This window comes from Silurus meridionalis, chromosome 26 (genome assembly GCF_014805685.1).
Source record: "Silurus meridionalis isolate SWU-2019-XX chromosome 26, ASM1480568v1, whole genome shotgun sequence".
NCBI classification, from domain to species: domain Eukaryota; kingdom Metazoa; phylum Chordata; class Actinopteri; order Siluriformes; family Siluridae; genus Silurus; species Silurus meridionalis.
In genome coordinates, this window is record NC_060909.1 from 7,534,125 (window position 1) to 7,552,821 (window position 18,697).

The following is an 18,697-nucleotide window of genomic DNA, read 5'->3' on the forward strand; positions in this document are numbered from 1 at the left end:
ATATTTCGAGCTCAAGTATTTCCACGAAAACTCCACCATATTGACTGTTTATGGTGTTTTTAATTCACCACATATGTGAATGCATACGTCCTAACTACTTCATACATCGTAGAATTCACTTTTGACAAATCTTTGAGGTAAAAAAACGGAACATTACCAGGACAGATATGATAAATATCTAAAAGCGTGCATGTCGAAATGTGAGAAGTATGCACTTCAGTAACACAACACCACATCGGGTCACTGAAACGAGAGAGAAAAGAATCACTCGTATTTTCCGATGGCCAATGATCATTTTGGCTGACGGGATTGAAACCCAGTATCTATTGCTGCTGATATAGTGGATTTTGGGGTGTTTTTCTGCTCACCACATTTGTACACAGTGGCTGTTTGAATTGTTGTAGGTTTATTGTCGGCTCAAACCATGCTGCCCTTCGCTGATCTCTCTTATCTACGAGATGTTTCCGCCCGCAGAACTGCGTCTCACTGGATGTTTTTGGCTTAACTTGCCAAACCGTAGACACTATTGTGTTTGAGAATGCCAGGAGGGTAGCGGTTTTTAAAAAATAAGCCCGAATGACAGTAGCAAAGCCACAAGAAAAAAAAAAAAATAAATCACATTTTCTCCTATTCTAATGTTTGGAGATTAATTGAGCTGATTTTATGCATTGTACTACTACTACTACTTGATCGACTAATTGGATAATTGCGTGAATAAGGAAGTGCATGTATCCAAAAAAGTGAGTATGTATCTGAAATGTCAGAACTGAGTACTTCTTTCTCATGTTTCCTGCAGCTGAAAAGCAATGTTGTGAGTGTGGACAGTCATGTCGGACAGTACGCAGTCATATGCGAGAAACAGAAAGCTGAGGTAAATATTATATAATTATTATTATTATTGTTTGGTCATGTCTACATTTCACAATTGCCCTTTATTGTGTCTGCTGCCAAACGAACCTAGAATGCAAAAGTATATCATGGCTCTCACTGCCTATATGTGTAAATATGGTCTGTTTGTTTTGCCTGGAGAGATGGGTGAGGTGAGACCAGACTCACAAGTGTGTTTGTGTTTGCAGATTATGCTGCTGAAACAGAAACTGAGAGAGTATGAGGAACAAAAGATGGAGGCTTCTGTCTTCAATCCAATCTCCAGCCAGAAAAGAGCTGAATTTGAAAAGTAAGCCATATAGCTTGCTTATATCCATGTCGTTACGCAAGACATACTGAGCATAGCACCATATAGCTGAATCCAGTTTGTTTGTTTATTTTTTTGTGTGTGTGTGTAACATGTAGCTTCTTCTCAACGCCGTCCTTTAAAACTTTTAATGCGCATCAATAATTGATGAGTTCGACTACACAGTACAAGACTTGAGGTCATTGCAGGTGGACGTCTCGGTTTCCCTACATTTTTCATCAGACCCACTCAGCCTGGAATTAAGCCCTTCATGTTTAATCGTCTCTCTCCCGATGCTTATTCAAAGATGGGAATTTTATCACAATGCTCATTTCTCTCCGGTTACATCTCCCTATCCACCTTGATCGTGAGGCGATTGTCAGCCAGGGCTGCAGCGCCATCCGTGAGACAGAGCTAGAAAGAGAGGAGGGGAAAAAGCCGGGGGAGGGGAGGGGTGAGAGTAGGCGGCGAGGGAGGAATGAATGAGTCTTACACCTACGCAATTTCATTCACCAGCGTTAGAATTCACAACTGGAAGGGAGGGAGGGAGGGGAGGGGTTCAGAAGGGAGGAACGGCGGCACACTCCTGCCTGCATTAAATATGCTCCAAACACAGAAAGCCGCCGGTGGCACCACTGCACCTACGTCACTCTGACCTTTCTTGCTCTTTCTCTCTCTTTTCTATTGCATTTAAAGCATTTTTCCTCACACTCTCAACTCCCACCTACGCAGCAATACCTTCCTGCAGTGACTGTGTGGGTTGTGTATACGTTTTGCGGATAGGAGGAGGGCACTTGAGCATTCGCTGAACCTAGTGAATGAACTCGGAGTTCCAACTGTAGCTGAAAACTTGGATCGAGGAGCTACTAAATGGCTCCGCCCACCGGAAACACCAAACATAGTCCATGATGCAAATTTCTTTGGCCCGGATGCTTCCGGCTGTTTTTCCCCTGCATTCCTGTTATTAAAGGCTTCTTTTTTTTTTGTCAAGGACTGACAGCAGAATGCTTGAGAAATTGTCCAGCACAAAAACCCCAATCAATTGGCCAAAACAATGGGGGGGGAAAAACAGCAACCATTTCTGTGGGCTTGTCCATGTTTAGCAACATAAAACCCATCGGTATGTGACATTTTGGCTGTGTTTATAAAGTGTTCATCATGATGCTGTCAAACAAATCATACATATATTCGCCATCGTTGTGTTTTTCAATTCAGAAACCTATTTAACTCGGCTAGATAGTGGTAATTAATGTTATGGAAAAATATAATAATTTAAACCCAGAATAATGCATCTGATAAAAACTTGGATATGCTACAGTACAATATTGTTTAGATCCTATATGTCCGTGGTCCCCAGGCCGCGGACCGGCACCGGTCCGTGGGTCAATTGGTACTGGGCCGGGCCGCACAGAAAGAATACATACCTTACATTATTTCCGTTTTATTTATTATCTGATTCTAAACGATGTTTTATTTTGGAAAATTACCGGATTCTTTCCACCACATCTGTTTATGACTCGCTCTTGATGCAGGTCATGATGCCTCGGTCACATGTCTTACCTCCATCCGCTACCTTCTTAAAAGGGGCTGCTCCGGCCGCTAACACATAATACATTACCGCTAAATTGAAACCCCCAGCGAGCAAAATAAACAAATATTAACACAGTGGATTCACGTTTATTATTATATATAGGGGAAAAAATTTTTTATGCCGGTCGTATCATTTTATTTTGTTGTATTTATCCGCCACATCCGCCGGGCCGTGAAAATATTGTCAGACATCAAACCTGTCCGTGGCGCAAAATAGGTTGGGGGCCGCTGCTATATGTGATATCAGTTTAGCATTCTATTCTATCTTGGGGCTTTTTTGCATCTGAGTATTCTGGTATTCCTGATTGAAGCATCTGTGCATGCTATGGTAGATGAGAACTATCTTCCGTCAAACAAATCCAATGTGTGTAGTGCAGCAGGTGGTGGGAATGAGCAGCACTGAGCTGTGTTACAGCACCATAAAGCTTGTTTAGATAAAACAAACCTTAAAAAATGTGTGTTTTGAGAAAGTCAATAAGGAGAGTGCTTTTTATTTTCTGGTCGTTTAAACCTACCTGATCCAGGTAAATCTGCTTCTCCAAGACGCCAGAGCTTATGATTTGTTCAACCTTATTACTGGTTTAAATCTGAATGTACATGTGACTGCCCTTCTGCAGACGCTGTTTGTCTATGTTAGCAGTTTACACAGGCCTCCACACCCTCTTCATGTGGGAGTAGCTGTTGACTCCAAATAAACTAGCTCTATTGTACTCGCACCATTTTCAAGGACAACAGAGGTTTTAGATTTCTTTGCTTTGTGTACGTTGCTTTGGGCTGCAATTTTTGGATTTTCAACAATACCGACATTGTGTGGTATTTTGTAAGTGTTTATATAACCACATTATCTTTTAGTGTCACGTAAACATCCAACTAGTAATTAGAACAAATTATACAAATATACATTGTAGCACTAGGCTTTTTTCTTTTACATAGGAACCTTGTGAAATAGTGTTTGTGTGCGCTCTTGTGTGCTGCAGAATGTCCGAATCTCTGCGCAGCGTGTTTGCCGCGCGGCTGTCGCTACGTAAGGAGCATTTGGAAATCGAGAAGCAGTTGAAGGAAAACTGTCTGAGGCTCAGTCACAGGGAGGAGTGGCACCAGCAGGGCCTGCTATTCTTCCCAGATGACAAAGCAGAGAAGGTACCAGTTTCACCCTTTTACACACGCTGCTGAGCACAAAATGAGGTCGTCCGAGGTCGTGTTGTGCTTTTACATTTTATCACGGCCTCTTAAACGATTAGTTCAAAAGCTATTGTCTGTGTGGCATGTTTCTTCTTTTTTTTTTTTTCTTTTTTTTTTTTTTTTTTTTTTAGGGCTGGAGTGAAGTTGTACAAGTTTTTGAATGAAGTCGGGTTATGAAGTCTTTTATCATCAACTGATGTCAAGTCCGTTCTGGGACTGAAAAGTCTGCATTCTTTTTGTGAGAATTTTACATTGTGTGTGTGTGTGTGTGTTAGGCCACCTGTAAGTTCGAGCGTAAGCTGGCGGCTTTGCAGTCTCAACGGCAGCACCTACAGAGGCGTTTGCAGGAAAGCGGAAAGCACTTCGAGGAGAATGAAGGTTGGCTTCACCGCCTTGAAAATGAGATGAAGCTACTTGGGCATGATGGACACACTCCAGAGGTTAGTTCCTTACACAGAGATAATGATAATTGTGTGTCCCCCCACCACTACCTTAGCTTATCTGCTTGTATTTTTTCTCTGTGGATGAATGGATCTGCATCCTTGTGCAGAAACAGCAAAGAGGGTTTTGTTTGGGGAAACACTTGAATAGAAACCAAAAGTTAACTCAGAAAAACTGAGATCGATGCTCCCTATGCCGCTTTCTCTTTCTCAACCGCTTCCTGAATCATTTCAGTTTCTCACTCTTTTTTTTTTTTTTTCTTGCTATCTGTCGCTCTTTTTCTCTTCTTTTCCTAGAAGCAAAGCATCGTAGCGATGCACCCTCCAGTCCCAATGTCCTGTGATCCGCTTGTGTTTCCGTTTCTGCGTCAGAGGAGAGTAACAAATTCCGCAGAAAGCGCGTTCTCAGAGAGCAAGTGAAAAACAAAAGCCGCACTGAAACACATCAGCGGAGCTGAGACATGCCGCTATTGTTTTTGTGCCAGCTTTTCTCTCGACCGGTTTCTCGGTATAGATGAGGGATCGTTACAGTTTTGATCCCTTTTAGGCCTAGAAATTTCCTCCTGCTGTCTCATTGTTCTTGTCTGAGCTGCCCATGTCAGTGCACTACCCCCACTTTACTTACATGGCTATTTGTTTTTCCCTTCACCTACCATGAGTGCTTGGGGGACTGTGCACTTTTTTTTATTTATTTTTACCTGTTGTTGAGTCCATTTTATTCATTTTGTAAAGTCTACAATGCCATGGGCTTGGCCAAAGTTAGATAATTGGCCTATATTAGATATTAGTATTTGTCTACTCTTCTTTTTATGAGCTCACTATTTATTTATTTTTTTTATCATTATTATTATTTTTTTTTTTTTTTTTTGGGTTGTCCACTGTGGGGGCAAATTTACTTCTGATTTAAAAAGATGAAATGGCAATACACTATTCTGTATTTCTATGGCCTCTGATAGATATTGACGATTTAGCATTAAATAGTCAGAATTTCCTCCTTGTAATACTACTGAAGAAATATAGATAGTCAGTAGTAGCCTATGTGTGATGCACAGCAACACGTGAACTCACCAGTAATATCTCCACTGCCCATTCAGAACCAGAACACCATAATGTGCTTATTTATTTGCTTTGCATATCTGTACAGCCTATTACAACTCTTTCAACATGTCAAACTGAAACTTAGTTGATACTGATCCTGTTTTCATTATTTTCTGTTTTCGTGTGTTTCTGTGCACAGGAGCTTAAAAAGGAGCTGCAATGCCACAGACTGGAGCTGCAGGTGGCTGATTTGCACCAGCGTATCGAGTACATGCACTATCTCACCGGTTTGCAAGACCAAGAGAACAAACACACACACAAGTAGGTAGCAAATCCTGACGAACAGAAATACACAACACACACATACTATTTGCTTATTACAAACTTTTCGTTTACATATTATTTCATAAAATTCAGTATAACTTATACTGTCTAGTTTTGTTGTTGATTTTTATTATTTATATAAAATGTTGTTGTTTTTATTATTTATTTATATATATATATATATATATATATATATATATATATATATATATATATATATATATAATTTTTATTCTGTAGTCTTTTTTCAATCTAAAACTGGATTATCTATTTATATTTAATAGATGTAATTTTTTTGCCCCTTAATACAATAATAGATAAGTGTTTAAAAGTAAATTACAAGTAAATGAATAATTACAGTTGGTATTGTCATGGTACACTTTTTTCTGAGAGAACACATGTATCATCAGAGTGTAACATGGATATTCGGCAGTTGAATGTTAATATATTTTACCAATATATAATTTATTGTAGAAATAATGCCCATACTGCCCACTCCTAGTCTCTGTTAACATTCAGTGCTGCTTAAGGTTATTCTAAAAGCCTTGCAATTCATGCAAAATGTTCCCCCTCTCTTTCCCAGACTGGTTCACGCTCTTCTTCCTGTCTACCGCCGCCAGCGCCTGGCCCTGCAGGCCGCAGGCATCTGTACAGACGACACAGGGCAGGAGGAGCTGGAGCACCTGGTGCAGAGAGAGCGAGGCGTGGTGTGGGCCGACCAGGAGAACACGGAAGAGAAGGCTGAACCGGACAAGGCCACTGACAACTCCTCTCTCCAACCCATCCTGTCTTTCTCTCACCTCATCACTCACCAGAACACGCCATGCAGTGAGTGGTGCAAAGTGGCCTCCTTTCATTGCGCGCTCCGTACAGCAGGAAAACTTTAGAACAATTACAATGTCATTATCAGAGCCACATCAGGACTGATTAAAGTCAGTCAATTTGTGTGTGTGTGTGTGTGTTCAGTTATTTAAAAACAGCAGTTTTATAACTGGACAGATTTTTAAGGGAAGCACACTTTTGCTTTGATGATGGCATTGGACGTGGAAGGTGAAACATATGATGTTTTTCTCTGTCTATGTGTGCATAATCAAAAATGTATGTGAATTCATTGCATATTAATTACTCAGTATAGAGCAGATGTTTCGGTTTTCATACAGAGGACACACATTATGTAAAAATGTGTCTTAGAATATTTTTGTTTATCACATTAAAACTTAATTCATTCTGATAGTTTACCAGTAGATTTGTTTATTTGTGTGTAAAGTTTAATTCTCAATTCCCTACAGGTGCAGAGAAACGCACACGTCCAAACTGTCCACCAAAAGGTAAGTGTGTGTGAGTTTTCTATTTGTGTGTGTGTGTGTGTGTGTTGTCACTCTAGTTCTGTTTTTCATGCTCCCATTTTATTCTCTGTTTAATTTATTACTTATCTAACATCTTTTTAATTTATAATTCATTTGTTATTCTTTCATAATATTCAATATAATTTGCATTATTCAGTCACTCCAGAAAACCTAATGTAAATGAGTAGTTATAACTAGAACAAGCAGAATTTACAGTCACATTAATATAACTAACAAACAAAAAATGTAACTTTTAATACAAAAGTAATGCAATAGTATGTTTGGAGTGAAGTTGTGTATTGTGTATCAGTGGGGTTTTTTTTGTATGCTTTGTTTGCTTTATGATTTTTATTTAATTTTTATTTAGCTGTGATTATATATTACTTATGACTACAGCTGTGTATGAAGTGAAGTACAGTACACGGCTCCTTGTTTTCGTCATATTTTTTGTTGTGTGTCAAAGCTGTGCCTTTGTCCCTTCAATCTTCTCCTCAGTTTTCCCCATAGTGTGCATCAACATTCAGCTTCAGCCATTATTCCAAGCACGAGTGACACTAGCATCACTCATGTTGCGTGTGTACGTGTGTATTTGGGTAAAACGGAGGGAGACGGATACAGAGACGGAGGCAAACGTTTTATTGACGATTGTAACGTAGCATGTCGCTCTGAACACTTACAGCTTACTCTTTAACCGCAGAGATTTAGGTTTGTACTGCTATGGTCTGTGTGTAATCAACATTGAATTAAATTGAATTGAATATCCACAAATGAAAAGGGTAATTATCAACCGAGTAAATTAGCAAGAATGAAGATCAGACAAATAATTTTCAATTAATGCTCAAATTCCACACTGGGAAAAAAGGCCAGGATTTGATACATAGTTCCGTCACACAGCTGACTTAATAAGCTGACACTTTTTTAGTGTATAAAGCAAAAGAGGGAGGAAACCTTTTGGGAAATGGTAGATGGAGTGAGTTATGGCTGAGTAAATTGGCAGTAATGATATTTGCTGTAGAACAGGTGTTACTCATTTGATTGAGTTGCATTGTGGGGAAATACAGGAACACACTAGGTCCCAGTTGGGGCCTGCATTAGGCGAGAGGGAGAAACATAAAGCCAATGAGGCTGAGAAATGATGGTAAAAAAAAAAATCTCCGGCATCGAGACTTAATAAAATCCTTATATAACTGACTTCTACATTGTGCATTAGGAATAAATCTTAACGCTTGGCCAATGGATTTATTTTGTTCTAATCAATAGTTCTCACTATTAGCCAGGTTACCTTGTGCTACTTTTTTTATATTCATATAATATAAAGGTTTTGTAAAAATGTGGTTAATCCGTCATACTGGAATACATTTAATAGAGGTGATCCCTTTAAAAAGTACTCTTGCTGTTTCCTTGCTCTTAGCCAGGCCACATTTTTTGGCTTTGGAAATAAAATCTGGTTAATCAGTCACCCTGGAATACATTTCATATAGCCGACCCCATATTTAGACTCTGTTTTTCCTCCTGTTACCCCAACAGGTTTATAATATTAAATTGATGTGAAATATATCCAATTCCAATATCCAAACCCTGCTTTGAAAATGCCTTCTTATTACTTCTACACTTTATTGCCAAAAGTTTGTGGACATCTGGTTATAAGTATAGCGTGTGCTTTTTGAGCATCACATTCCACATTTAGCCCAGTTTGCTTTTATAATTTACTCCACTCTTCTGGGAAGATGTTCCACACACTCGAGTGTGCTAATGGAGATTTGTGCTTATTCGGACACAAGGGTGTTAGTAAAGTCAGGTACTGATCTAGATGAGGAGGCCTGGGTCCATAAGTCAGTGTTCACATTCATCTCGAAGGTGTTCAATAAGGAAGGGTTGTGTTCAGAGCTCTATAGCAGAAGGTCTTCCACTCCAAACCATGCAAAGCATATCTTGTTGGAGTTTGCTTTGTGCACACGGGCATTGCCCTGTTGAAACAGGTTTGGGTCTGCTAGTTCCAGGGTTTCCACGGGTCATGGAATTTCTGGAAATCATGGAATTTTAAACAGTCTTTTCCAGACATTGTACATTAGGGAATTTTTATATTTTGTTTGTCATGGAATATCAGGGATTTTTTTTTTTATTATTCACTTTAAAGTTTAGCTTCCATTTATTAAAATGTAATTTTTCTGTATCGTGTTTTTTATTTTAATGTGTTGTTTCGTGCGTTTTGCTCATTGTTATGGTGAGGCCATTTTTAACACCATTTTATTCCCTTCCTGTTTGTTAACTGGCAGTCAAATGCATACCAAGCTGTAGCTGTTGACTAAGGCAAACACATCAGAAAAATGTCAATTTCAAGAAATGACCACTTCAACACCTGTTTTTTAAAACTAGATGACAGAAAAGCTAAATGTAAAGTTTGTAAAACAACTATCAAGCTAACAAATATGGGGGAGGGAGTACTTTGCATCCACGCAAACAGTAAGAAGCATGCCCCCCCGTATGCCCCCTGTATGAAGCCGCATAATCTTCGTCCCAAGTGCCCATCACTGCTCTACTGCTGCCTCCCCAGATAGCTCCAAGAGACAGCTAATGAAGCCGCTCACACCTTCAGACATTAGTGTGAGACACAGTGGAGCACGTCTCGGCTTAACACCAGCAAAGACGCTGACTTCTTTTTTCCGGCTGCTCCCGTTAGGTGTTGCCACAGCGGGTCATCCGTCGCCATACTACTCTGTCCTCTACATCTGCCTCTTTCAGACCAACTACATGCACGTTTTCCCTCACCACATCCATAAACCTCCTCCTTGGTCTTCCTCTATTTCTTTTTCCTGCCGGCTCTATCCTTCACTCCTGGCACACTTTTCCACCCACTCCACCCAGCCAGCACTCTTTTCTTCACTTCTTAACACACTCTCCATTACTTTGCACTGTTGACCCCAGGTACCTAAACTCCTCATCCTTCTCCACCTCTTCTCCCTGCAACCGAACCACTCCATTGCCTGTCCTCTTATTCATATATATATATATATATATATATATATATATATATATATATATATATATATATATATATATATATATATATATATATATATTCATATATATATTCATATATAGTCTTACTCCTACTGACTTTCATTCTCCTCTCCAGCGCGGACCTCCACCTCTCCAGGCCCTCCATCTTCTCCACCTGCTTCCTACTCTCACCACAAATAATATCATCCCCACACATCATAGTCCATGGAGACGCCTGTCTGACCTCGTTCGTCAACCTGTCTATCACAACTGCAAACAAGAAAGGTTTTAGAGCCGATCCTTGATGCAGTCCAACCTCCACCTTGAACTGTCCTCCAGTCTGTTGTTACTACTACACACTTCACTGCTGTCACACTGTCACAAACCCTCACAAACTTCTCTGACACACCTGACTTCCTCATACAATACCACATCTCCTCTCTCGGCACCCAGTTGTATGCTTTCTCTAAATCCACAAACACACAATGCAACTCCTTCTGACCTTCTCTATACTTCTCCATCAACATTCTCAAAGCAAATAACGCGTCTGTGGTGCTCTTTCTCGGCATGAAACCATACTGTTGCTCACAGATGGTCACCTCTTCTCTCAGCCTGGCTTCCACTACTCTTTCCCATAACTTCATAGTGTGACTGATCAACTTAATTCCTCTGTAGTTACTGCAGGTCTGCACTTCTCCCTTATGCTTAAAATGCGGTACCAGCACACTCCTTCTTCATTCCTCAGGCATCTTCTCACCTTCCAGAAACTTGTTAAACAATCTGGTTAAAAACTCCACTGCCATCTCTACTAAACATCTCCACGTTTCTACCGTTATGTCATCTGGTCCGACTTTCCACTCTTCATCCTGTCAATCACTGCTTTCACTTCCTCCATACTAATTCTATCCACTTCCTGCTTTACAATATCCACACCATCCAACGTTCTCTCTCTCCATTTTCCTCGTTCATCAGCTGCTCAAAATATTTCCTCCACCTTCTCAACACACTCTCCTCACTAGTCAACACATGTCCATCTGCATCTTTAATTGCTCTAGCTTGCAGCACATCCTTTCCAGCTCCTTTTCTCCTTCTTTAGTGTCTAACTAGTGTCCAATACAGATCCTCATATGCCTTCTCCTTGGCTTTCGCCACATCCCTCTTTACCTGTCGACGCATCTCCTTGTATTCCTGCCTACTTTTCTCATCACTCTGTCATTTTCCAATCCTGTTTTGCCAACCTATTTCTCTCTATACTCTCCTGAACTTCCTTGTTCCACCACTATGTCTCTTTGTCTTCCTTTCAATTTCCAGATGTCACACCAAGTACCTTTCTAGCGGTCTCCCTTATCACTTTTGCAGTAGTTGCCCAATCGTCCCACACCTCTTCAACACCACCGAGCCCCTGTCTGACCTCTTTCCTGAATCTCACACTACAGTCTTCTTCCTTCAGTTTCCACCATCTTATTCTACTTTCAGTCCTCACTCTCCTCCTATTTTTCACCTCCAAAACCATCCTGCAGACCACCATCCGGTGCTGTCTAGCTACACTGTCCCCTGCCAACACCTTACAGTCCCAATGGTCATACAGGTCAACAGAACAAAGTGGTATGTAGCTATAATGTTAGCTAGCTAGTTATAACTAAAAATAATTTTCAGAGTGTAGCTTTTGTTGGGTAGCATAAATGGTCGCTGACAGAATTGAAAATGTAGCTAATTAGGTTGCGAGCTTATTACTGTTATCTCTTGACCAATTCTTAGCTCCTGCAATTGGTATTTAGTCATTTATTTAAACTCTAGATTTGTGTAAATTTAACGTTATTACGTTTTCATTAATGTTGTATTCATGTTAAAGGCTAATTGAGAAGATTGACATGGGCCTTGCAAATGGATGTATTTAAAATACTATAAGGCTATAGCTGTTTTTGTCTGCTCAGTGCTCAGCACAACATCGGCCTGTTATCCGTGCAAAAATTCAGCTTTTTAGTCAGTGAAAGTCATGAAGTCGTCATGAAATTTGACATTTGGCTTAGAATGGGAACCCTGTAGCCCAAACTGTCACATTGCATCCAAAGACGTCCTATACAATTGTGTGCCTTCAATTTTGCGATAACAGTTTATTGAAAGAACCACATATAGCTGGGAAAGTCAGGTGTCCCAATACTTTTGTCCAGATAGTGTGTGTATATGTGATTTTCTTCCACTCCGTTTTCTTTTCATTACGCATTGTTCAGGTAATTCTTAATTGCAGCCATGTTTATGTATTCTTCTTCTCTTCTGGTGATTTATTTTGCCATCTCGCTTGTTTTCGCTTAAGTCCATCCTCCTTTGCAGTCTCATTTTCCTCTACTCTGAAAGAAGCTCACTGTCTCCCCCTCCCTTCCTCTCGTTCTCCCCCTCACGGCCCCACCCCGCTCCCCCTGCACTTCTAGTCTCATTCATAAAATCGATGCCGTGCGGAAGAGTAGGGGACAGGCGGCGAGCGGAGGGGCTCAGTCACGTACGCTGTGAAATGCAGCCGGATCATCAGCATGGCGAGATGGAGGGAGGGAGGGAGGCAGCAGCCAGGCGACCCTAATCCGAGCCGTTCACTCCTCCAGAAATAGAACTTCATGCATGTATTAATCCCGTCATCCACAAATACAGCATCCAGAGCACTCTGGCGTGTATACACACACACACACACACACACACACACACACACACACACACAAAACCTCTCAACCTTGTCCATTATTACACCGCTTTTCTAACACGCAGTCTTATATCATCCTGCAGGGAGTGTTTGTGTTTGTGCGCATGGCGCTCATAGAGCCCAGTGTGTGTTATTGTCCTTCAGCCCCAGTGCTGACGTAGACGAGCGCTGTTTTCCATCAGAGAGCATCAAACAGGCCAGCTAGGGCTCAGCTCACGTTTTAACACAAACCGGTTTCCCCTACACCGCCGGGTAAGGGTTCACGCACCAGTTAGAAATTACAGCGACCTGCTGTCCGTTTCCTGGATGTCCGACTTTTCGAGAACGATAGCAGCTCTTAAAGTATACAGCTACTGTTTTTCTCAATCAGTTTCTCTTTGTATGTCTGCACATGTTCTCTCCTCCCCCGATCTTGTCCGTGAGTCAGTATGCAGCGAGAACGTGACGTGTTTTTCCCACATACTTCAGCGCTCAATACTCGGTGTCGGACATCTCCAACAGTGCTCAGCATCCTGAAGCTTCCCAATGCCTGTACACACACACACACACACACACAGAGCGCATGAAAGTCATTACCCACGACAGCATGTGTTTGTTAAATACCGAGCCTGAAAAATACTTTTTGATTTGAGTTTTTTTCCACACACACACAAGCCTCTGTGTTTTCTCGTTCTCATTCTCTTTCTATCTTGAGCTCTCTCCCACTTTCCTCTCCAGTCAGGTGCACTGCTACTGACTCATCTGGCCAGGTGACAAAAATAGCTAAATTATTCAGTAGTGGATGCATATAGAACTACTCCGGATAGGAGCATCGACTCTATGAATAAACCCAAGCATATGGAATATAGAGTGCTAGCTTCTTGAAGAGGGACTGGGAGTAGCATGAATGAATGTGTGAGTCATCATCCTCCTTCATTGGTGCGTGCCTGTACTTCGTGTACTGTCTTAAGAATGAAGGAAGAGCAGCTCGGTCAGGATTTTGTTTTGTTTTAAATTGTTCGCCTTTTCCACCTGCGCATTCATTTGCGGAATTTGATGTCGAGTTCGCATGTGCACAGAGCGAACGCAGAGCTGCGCAACCTTTTGAAAAATCCTCGCTTTAGCACAAATCAAAACGTGCGTATGACTACTGAGCGCACACTTATAACGTGTCTACAGGTGATTCATTTAAATGATGTTGAGTGTATAGAGTGTGTGGCAGCCCGACACGGATTTTTACAGCCATTAGACATGCATAAAACAAGAGCACGACATATGGATTTGCATTTTAAAGGACATAAGTCATGTGTGTCACAGGTCTGGCATGGATTTGGAAGTGCACATGCATAAAACTAGCATTGGTATAGACTTATAGCGTCTTTGTATTTTCTATACTCCAATTAGGTTTGGGAGTTTTAAGATTAAATATCTTTCATTTGTTGGTTGTCATAAAATAGTGCAGACTGTGCTGAAAATACGAAGCACCTGTTTAATAGGCAAATAACGAAAATCCAGTAGAAAAAAGGAAACCGGGCAAACAGTTTCCAATAGATCTGGAACTGACTGATATGGTACACTTTCTTTCCTCCTAATTTAAACCTAAATTGTGCTTTTTTCCGAAAGCTTAGAAGTGGATGCACATCGTTTCTGTGAAAGGCCAAGACCATGGGTTAATGCATAGCTGTCTGCCTTTAGCTAAACCTGAATGTTCTTTCGTGGTAAATTGCCTAATCAACAAACCTAACAATTTTATTAAGACATCCATCTTATTGCACTGCAGGTTCAGTCTGTGTTACACTATCTCTTTTGCCTGACTTTGCTTTGTATTTATTTTTCTTCTGCTTTAGAAACAGCTATCATGTATATATAATATTATTATTATTATTATTATTATATATTTTCTTTTTTTTACCAAAATTTTTTCAGGCCCCATCCCTGGAGAGGAGCATGCATCCGAAACTGTGCCTAAAATGCCAATCAGGAGGAAGCTAGCCATTTCTCCTATAAAGCCTGCATTGACTTGTGAAGGTGCAGCGTTAGCTCACTGTCCTCCAGGCCTGCAGGAGGTGCTGCGTCAAGAGGGTGTGTACCCGCTGCCTTATACCCCTGAGACACAGGCCTCCAGTGCTGCTCCAGTCTCCATACACCCTGATTCTACGTTCGATGTGGTTGTAGACGAAAACGCAGAGGAGACGACTCACGTTAACAGCACCGTAATCCTGTCTCCCAAATCACCCGATCCTCCTGGAGGTTCAGGCCTGAGCCAACTCCGTGTGCTGCGTGCCAATAATGCCATCGAGGCTTCTAAAAGGTAAAGAAAGAGAATCACTCGAAATGTTCACTTTATGGAGCTGAATTTACACAAACATTGTCATTACGTAGCTTTTACTGAATGACCAAGTTGAAAGACTGCGAGTAGTAACATTCCATGGTTTGTAGGTTAGAGATTCCTTCTCTTCTTGACCTTCGAAGATCCAAACCTTCCTACATGGCCATGACATCAGCAGCACAGGGAAAGCGCAAGCTCAACTGGTGAGTGTCTGTCCGTTAACTGGTCACTAGCCTGGTTATAGGACTTGTTATATAAAACAAATTGTATTTGTTGCCTTTTTTTTTTTGTTATGAATAAAACCAATACAAATGATGCCCAGAAATATGATTTTTTTTTTTATTTTTATCTCGGACACGTAAATGAGTGAAAATAATAGCTAACATTATCCAGTGAAGATGGTTTAGTGTGTTAAGAGAGAGAGAAACAACTAATATTTTGTATCGCATGTGAACTATAATTACCTCCCCTAAACAAACATTCAGCCATATCATAATGAAGCTGATGTTTGTAGCGCAGCAGGTGGCAGGATTTAGAATGATGGTGATAGATTTCAGTTGCATATGAAATGCTGTTTTGTTTTGTTTTGTTTGTTTTTTTAACTTGCATTGCTTTGTTTATGTTTGTCCACTTCTCCAGCTTTGGAAAAGAGATCGGCCCAGAAGCCCCACAGGGTGCTGCAGCTCCCAAACGTATAAAGCGTGATCCCTCCGACACCACCAAACCACTCCGTGTGCGCCGTTTTGGAGGTGAGCGCGGTCTTTCGTACAACTTCCTTCACATACGCCACTCTTTTAACTAAATCCCATCGCTGACCTCTTCAGTTAATCTCAGAGTTAGCTTCCAGCTGTCCAGAATACACCCCTTTGGGCTTTGTCCTTATTTCAGAAGTGAAGCACGAGCATCCCTCGTGGCTTTAGAATCTATTATGTTTGTTGAAGTGCTAATGAAGTGTTGGGGCTAGGCCACCTGACAGCTGTTAAACTCTCAGCCAGAAAAAGAAATTCCCAGGCTCCTCCCATTCCCACCGCCTCTTCCACATGAGGTCTCTTTTTCCTGTCTTCTTACTATTAATCCATAAATCGCTTTCGACCTTCCTTTCTTTTCAGAAAACCTTAAACGGTTTATTGTTTTGTTTTTAAATTTCTTCTTCATGTCGTCCTTCTGCGCTTCAGCGTCGTCCGAGAACGAGCCCAGCAGGAGAGTGATGCGCAGCATCTCCGAGGGAAACCTGCACCAGCTCGTCCCTCAGAAAGCCAAATCAACTTTTCTGGGCCCCGCTGCCTTGTTCAAGAAAGTCACCAAGAGGATGTGAAATAATTCCAGCATGACCACTTAAACACACACAAGCCTTATGCACTGATCGCTTATTCCTCTCTCACACACCTCTCCATATTGGACATTGTGAGGACCTAAAGGTTTAAACTGGACTATGTTGATGTAGTAAATGTTTTCTTTTTTTTGTTTGTTTTTTTAAATGTACAGCTTTTAAAATGAAAGTAAAATAACTTTGTATATAGAAAGTTTCAATCTAGTGACGTAAAAAACCTGTGATGATTTTGTTCTTAGCTCCTCATGCTTAATTTTTTTCCCATCTAGAGAAACATTTTAAAATTTCCCCTGTAAGGAAAGCAATTGTAATAAAAAGCTCTGGACTCGTTTGTGCAGCTGCTTGTATTGGATTCATTTCTTCAGAAGTTATTGATAATTTTCTCAAAAGATTTTACTTATTTGATCATTTATATGATTCTATCAAATGGTCGACTGGGTTTGACTTCAGAACTTGTTTACACAATGTTGTCTGCAATCTTGATTAAGGTCTCTGGACTGGACACACTAGCTAATTACTATTGCGTGTAGTACCACCACACTAGCATCACTTTTTATATTTAAATCCTGATTTGACTTATCTTTGAAATTGAAGAGTTGATAATTGTATTAATATTACTTCAATTTAATGATAATATAACTTCCACTCTTTACATTTTATTTGCATTTATGGCATTTGGCAGATGCCCTTATCAAGAGCTACTTACATTTATTCATTCATTCATGCAACTGAGCAACTATTGGGTTAAGGGCCTTGCTCAGGGGCCAAAGAGTGATTGTGTGGCTGGGATTTGAACTCTCAACCTTCAGACCACCTCGCAGCCTGGAAGTGTTAAAATTATATGCTACATGGTTTTATTGATCCAGAGTGTTCCAATAAATCGAGATGTGCCGTTTTCGCCCATCCAGCTGGTTCCTTTGACGATCCAAAGTACTGGATGTGATTTTTACACCATATAAATGGAAAAAACTTTTTTCTTCTCAACCTCTGACACTACCAACAAGCCACAGAGCATCAAATATAATGATATGTTTTTCTGGCAACAGTTTCAAGATCTTTGCTTGATTGGCTAAGCATACTTAACGTTCCATCACAATTAGCATTTTAGAGCAAAGTGTAGTTTTTTTTTTTCTTCATGTTTTTACAGAATTCTGATGTGTTTGCTGGCTACAGGAGAAGGGTCTGTGATTGAACAGCTGTAATTTGGATCTGATGGCTTCATTTATAGCTGCATTGGCTTTATAACCGAGTCTACAATATTCCGTTAAATTGTAACATTAACCTTTTAAACCCCTTGATTGATAAACTTTTTTTCAGGGATTTCCCAGTTAAAGAGGTCATCACAAAAGCACAATGTTCCACCAACAGAAAAGTAAATTCTCTGAAGTTGAAATGTTTTTTTCCTTCTTATTATTTGCTTCCACTAGCAGATAATTCAACATTGCACCAATTTTATTTAGGTGAACTGACGTGGAAAACCGGCGGATAGAAGACTGCTATAACTATTATATTTGGTTTGGTTTGTTCTGGTACAGTTGAATTATATTGTTATTAATTTTTTGGTTTAATTGTATTTGTTTTAATGACTGCAACTTAATTAGACTGAAATTAATTGAAAAAAAAGAAAATGAAGTACAAATTTACAGCTTTTACATTTTTTTTTGTCAAATTACTAAAATTGCCACACAAAAAAAGCTTGCCGTGATCTATTGTAATCATTTTAAATGGAATGATTTTGTATATTCAATCTGTGGGGGGCAGGCTTTTGACCCTGTCCTGGTTCCCACTGAGAGCATATCAATAAAACAGACATTTCCTGTGGGAGTTCAGAAACCCTGCACCAGCAAAATCATCGACTCCAAGTGTGAGTCCAGACGCTCATTTAAAAAAAAAATCAACAAGAAGGAGGTAAAGAAAGTAAAGGGATCAAGTGTGGAAGAGAACCAGAAGCTTGTTCACCCCATTCTGCTCTGCAGGGTTTCTATGGTTTCATTGTGTGTTAAAGCTCAATGGCAAAGCAGTTTGTGTTTATTGTAAAACATTACTTCATTTTTATATCAAGCTATTTTTTTCTTCTTCTCAGGAACAAAACAAGAACGATCTCATGGAGCACTGTGAGAAATTCCGAGAAAAAGAATTTTTTGTGCCATATACAACGTTCATCTCTGTTCATATTGATCAGTTGGTGGAGTTGAATGAAATGTAGACAAAACAGTAACGGGAGCTCGGCACTATTCTCCTGAGTCATTTATTTTTTTATATTTCCACTGTCA

General features: G+C 40.3%; 1 protein-coding gene across 1 annotated transcript in view; it reads left to right on the forward strand.

Moving 5' to 3' along the window:
* kif18a (kinesin family member 18A) overlaps positions 1–16,761 on the forward strand; it is a 31,177-nt gene extending 14,416 nt beyond the window's left edge. Inside the window, exons 8-18 of the mRNA XM_046840986.1 lie at positions 797–871; positions 1,077–1,177; positions 3,742–3,904; positions 4,222–4,386; positions 5,624–5,745; positions 6,332–6,576; positions 7,038–7,076; positions 14,692–15,076; positions 15,205–15,297; positions 15,734–15,843; positions 16,270–16,761. Coding sequence (XP_046696942.1) covers positions 797–871; positions 1,077–1,177; positions 3,742–3,904; positions 4,222–4,386; positions 5,624–5,745; positions 6,332–6,576; positions 7,038–7,076; positions 14,692–15,076; positions 15,205–15,297; positions 15,734–15,843; positions 16,270–16,409 — 1,638 coding nt within the window. The 3' untranslated portion in view covers positions 16,410–16,761. The remainder of the gene's footprint in view (positions 1–796; positions 872–1,076; positions 1,178–3,741; positions 3,905–4,221; positions 4,387–5,623; positions 5,746–6,331; positions 6,577–7,037; positions 7,077–14,691; positions 15,077–15,204; positions 15,298–15,733; positions 15,844–16,269) is intronic.
* The last annotated feature ends 1,936 nt before the right edge of the window (positions 16,762–18,697 follow it).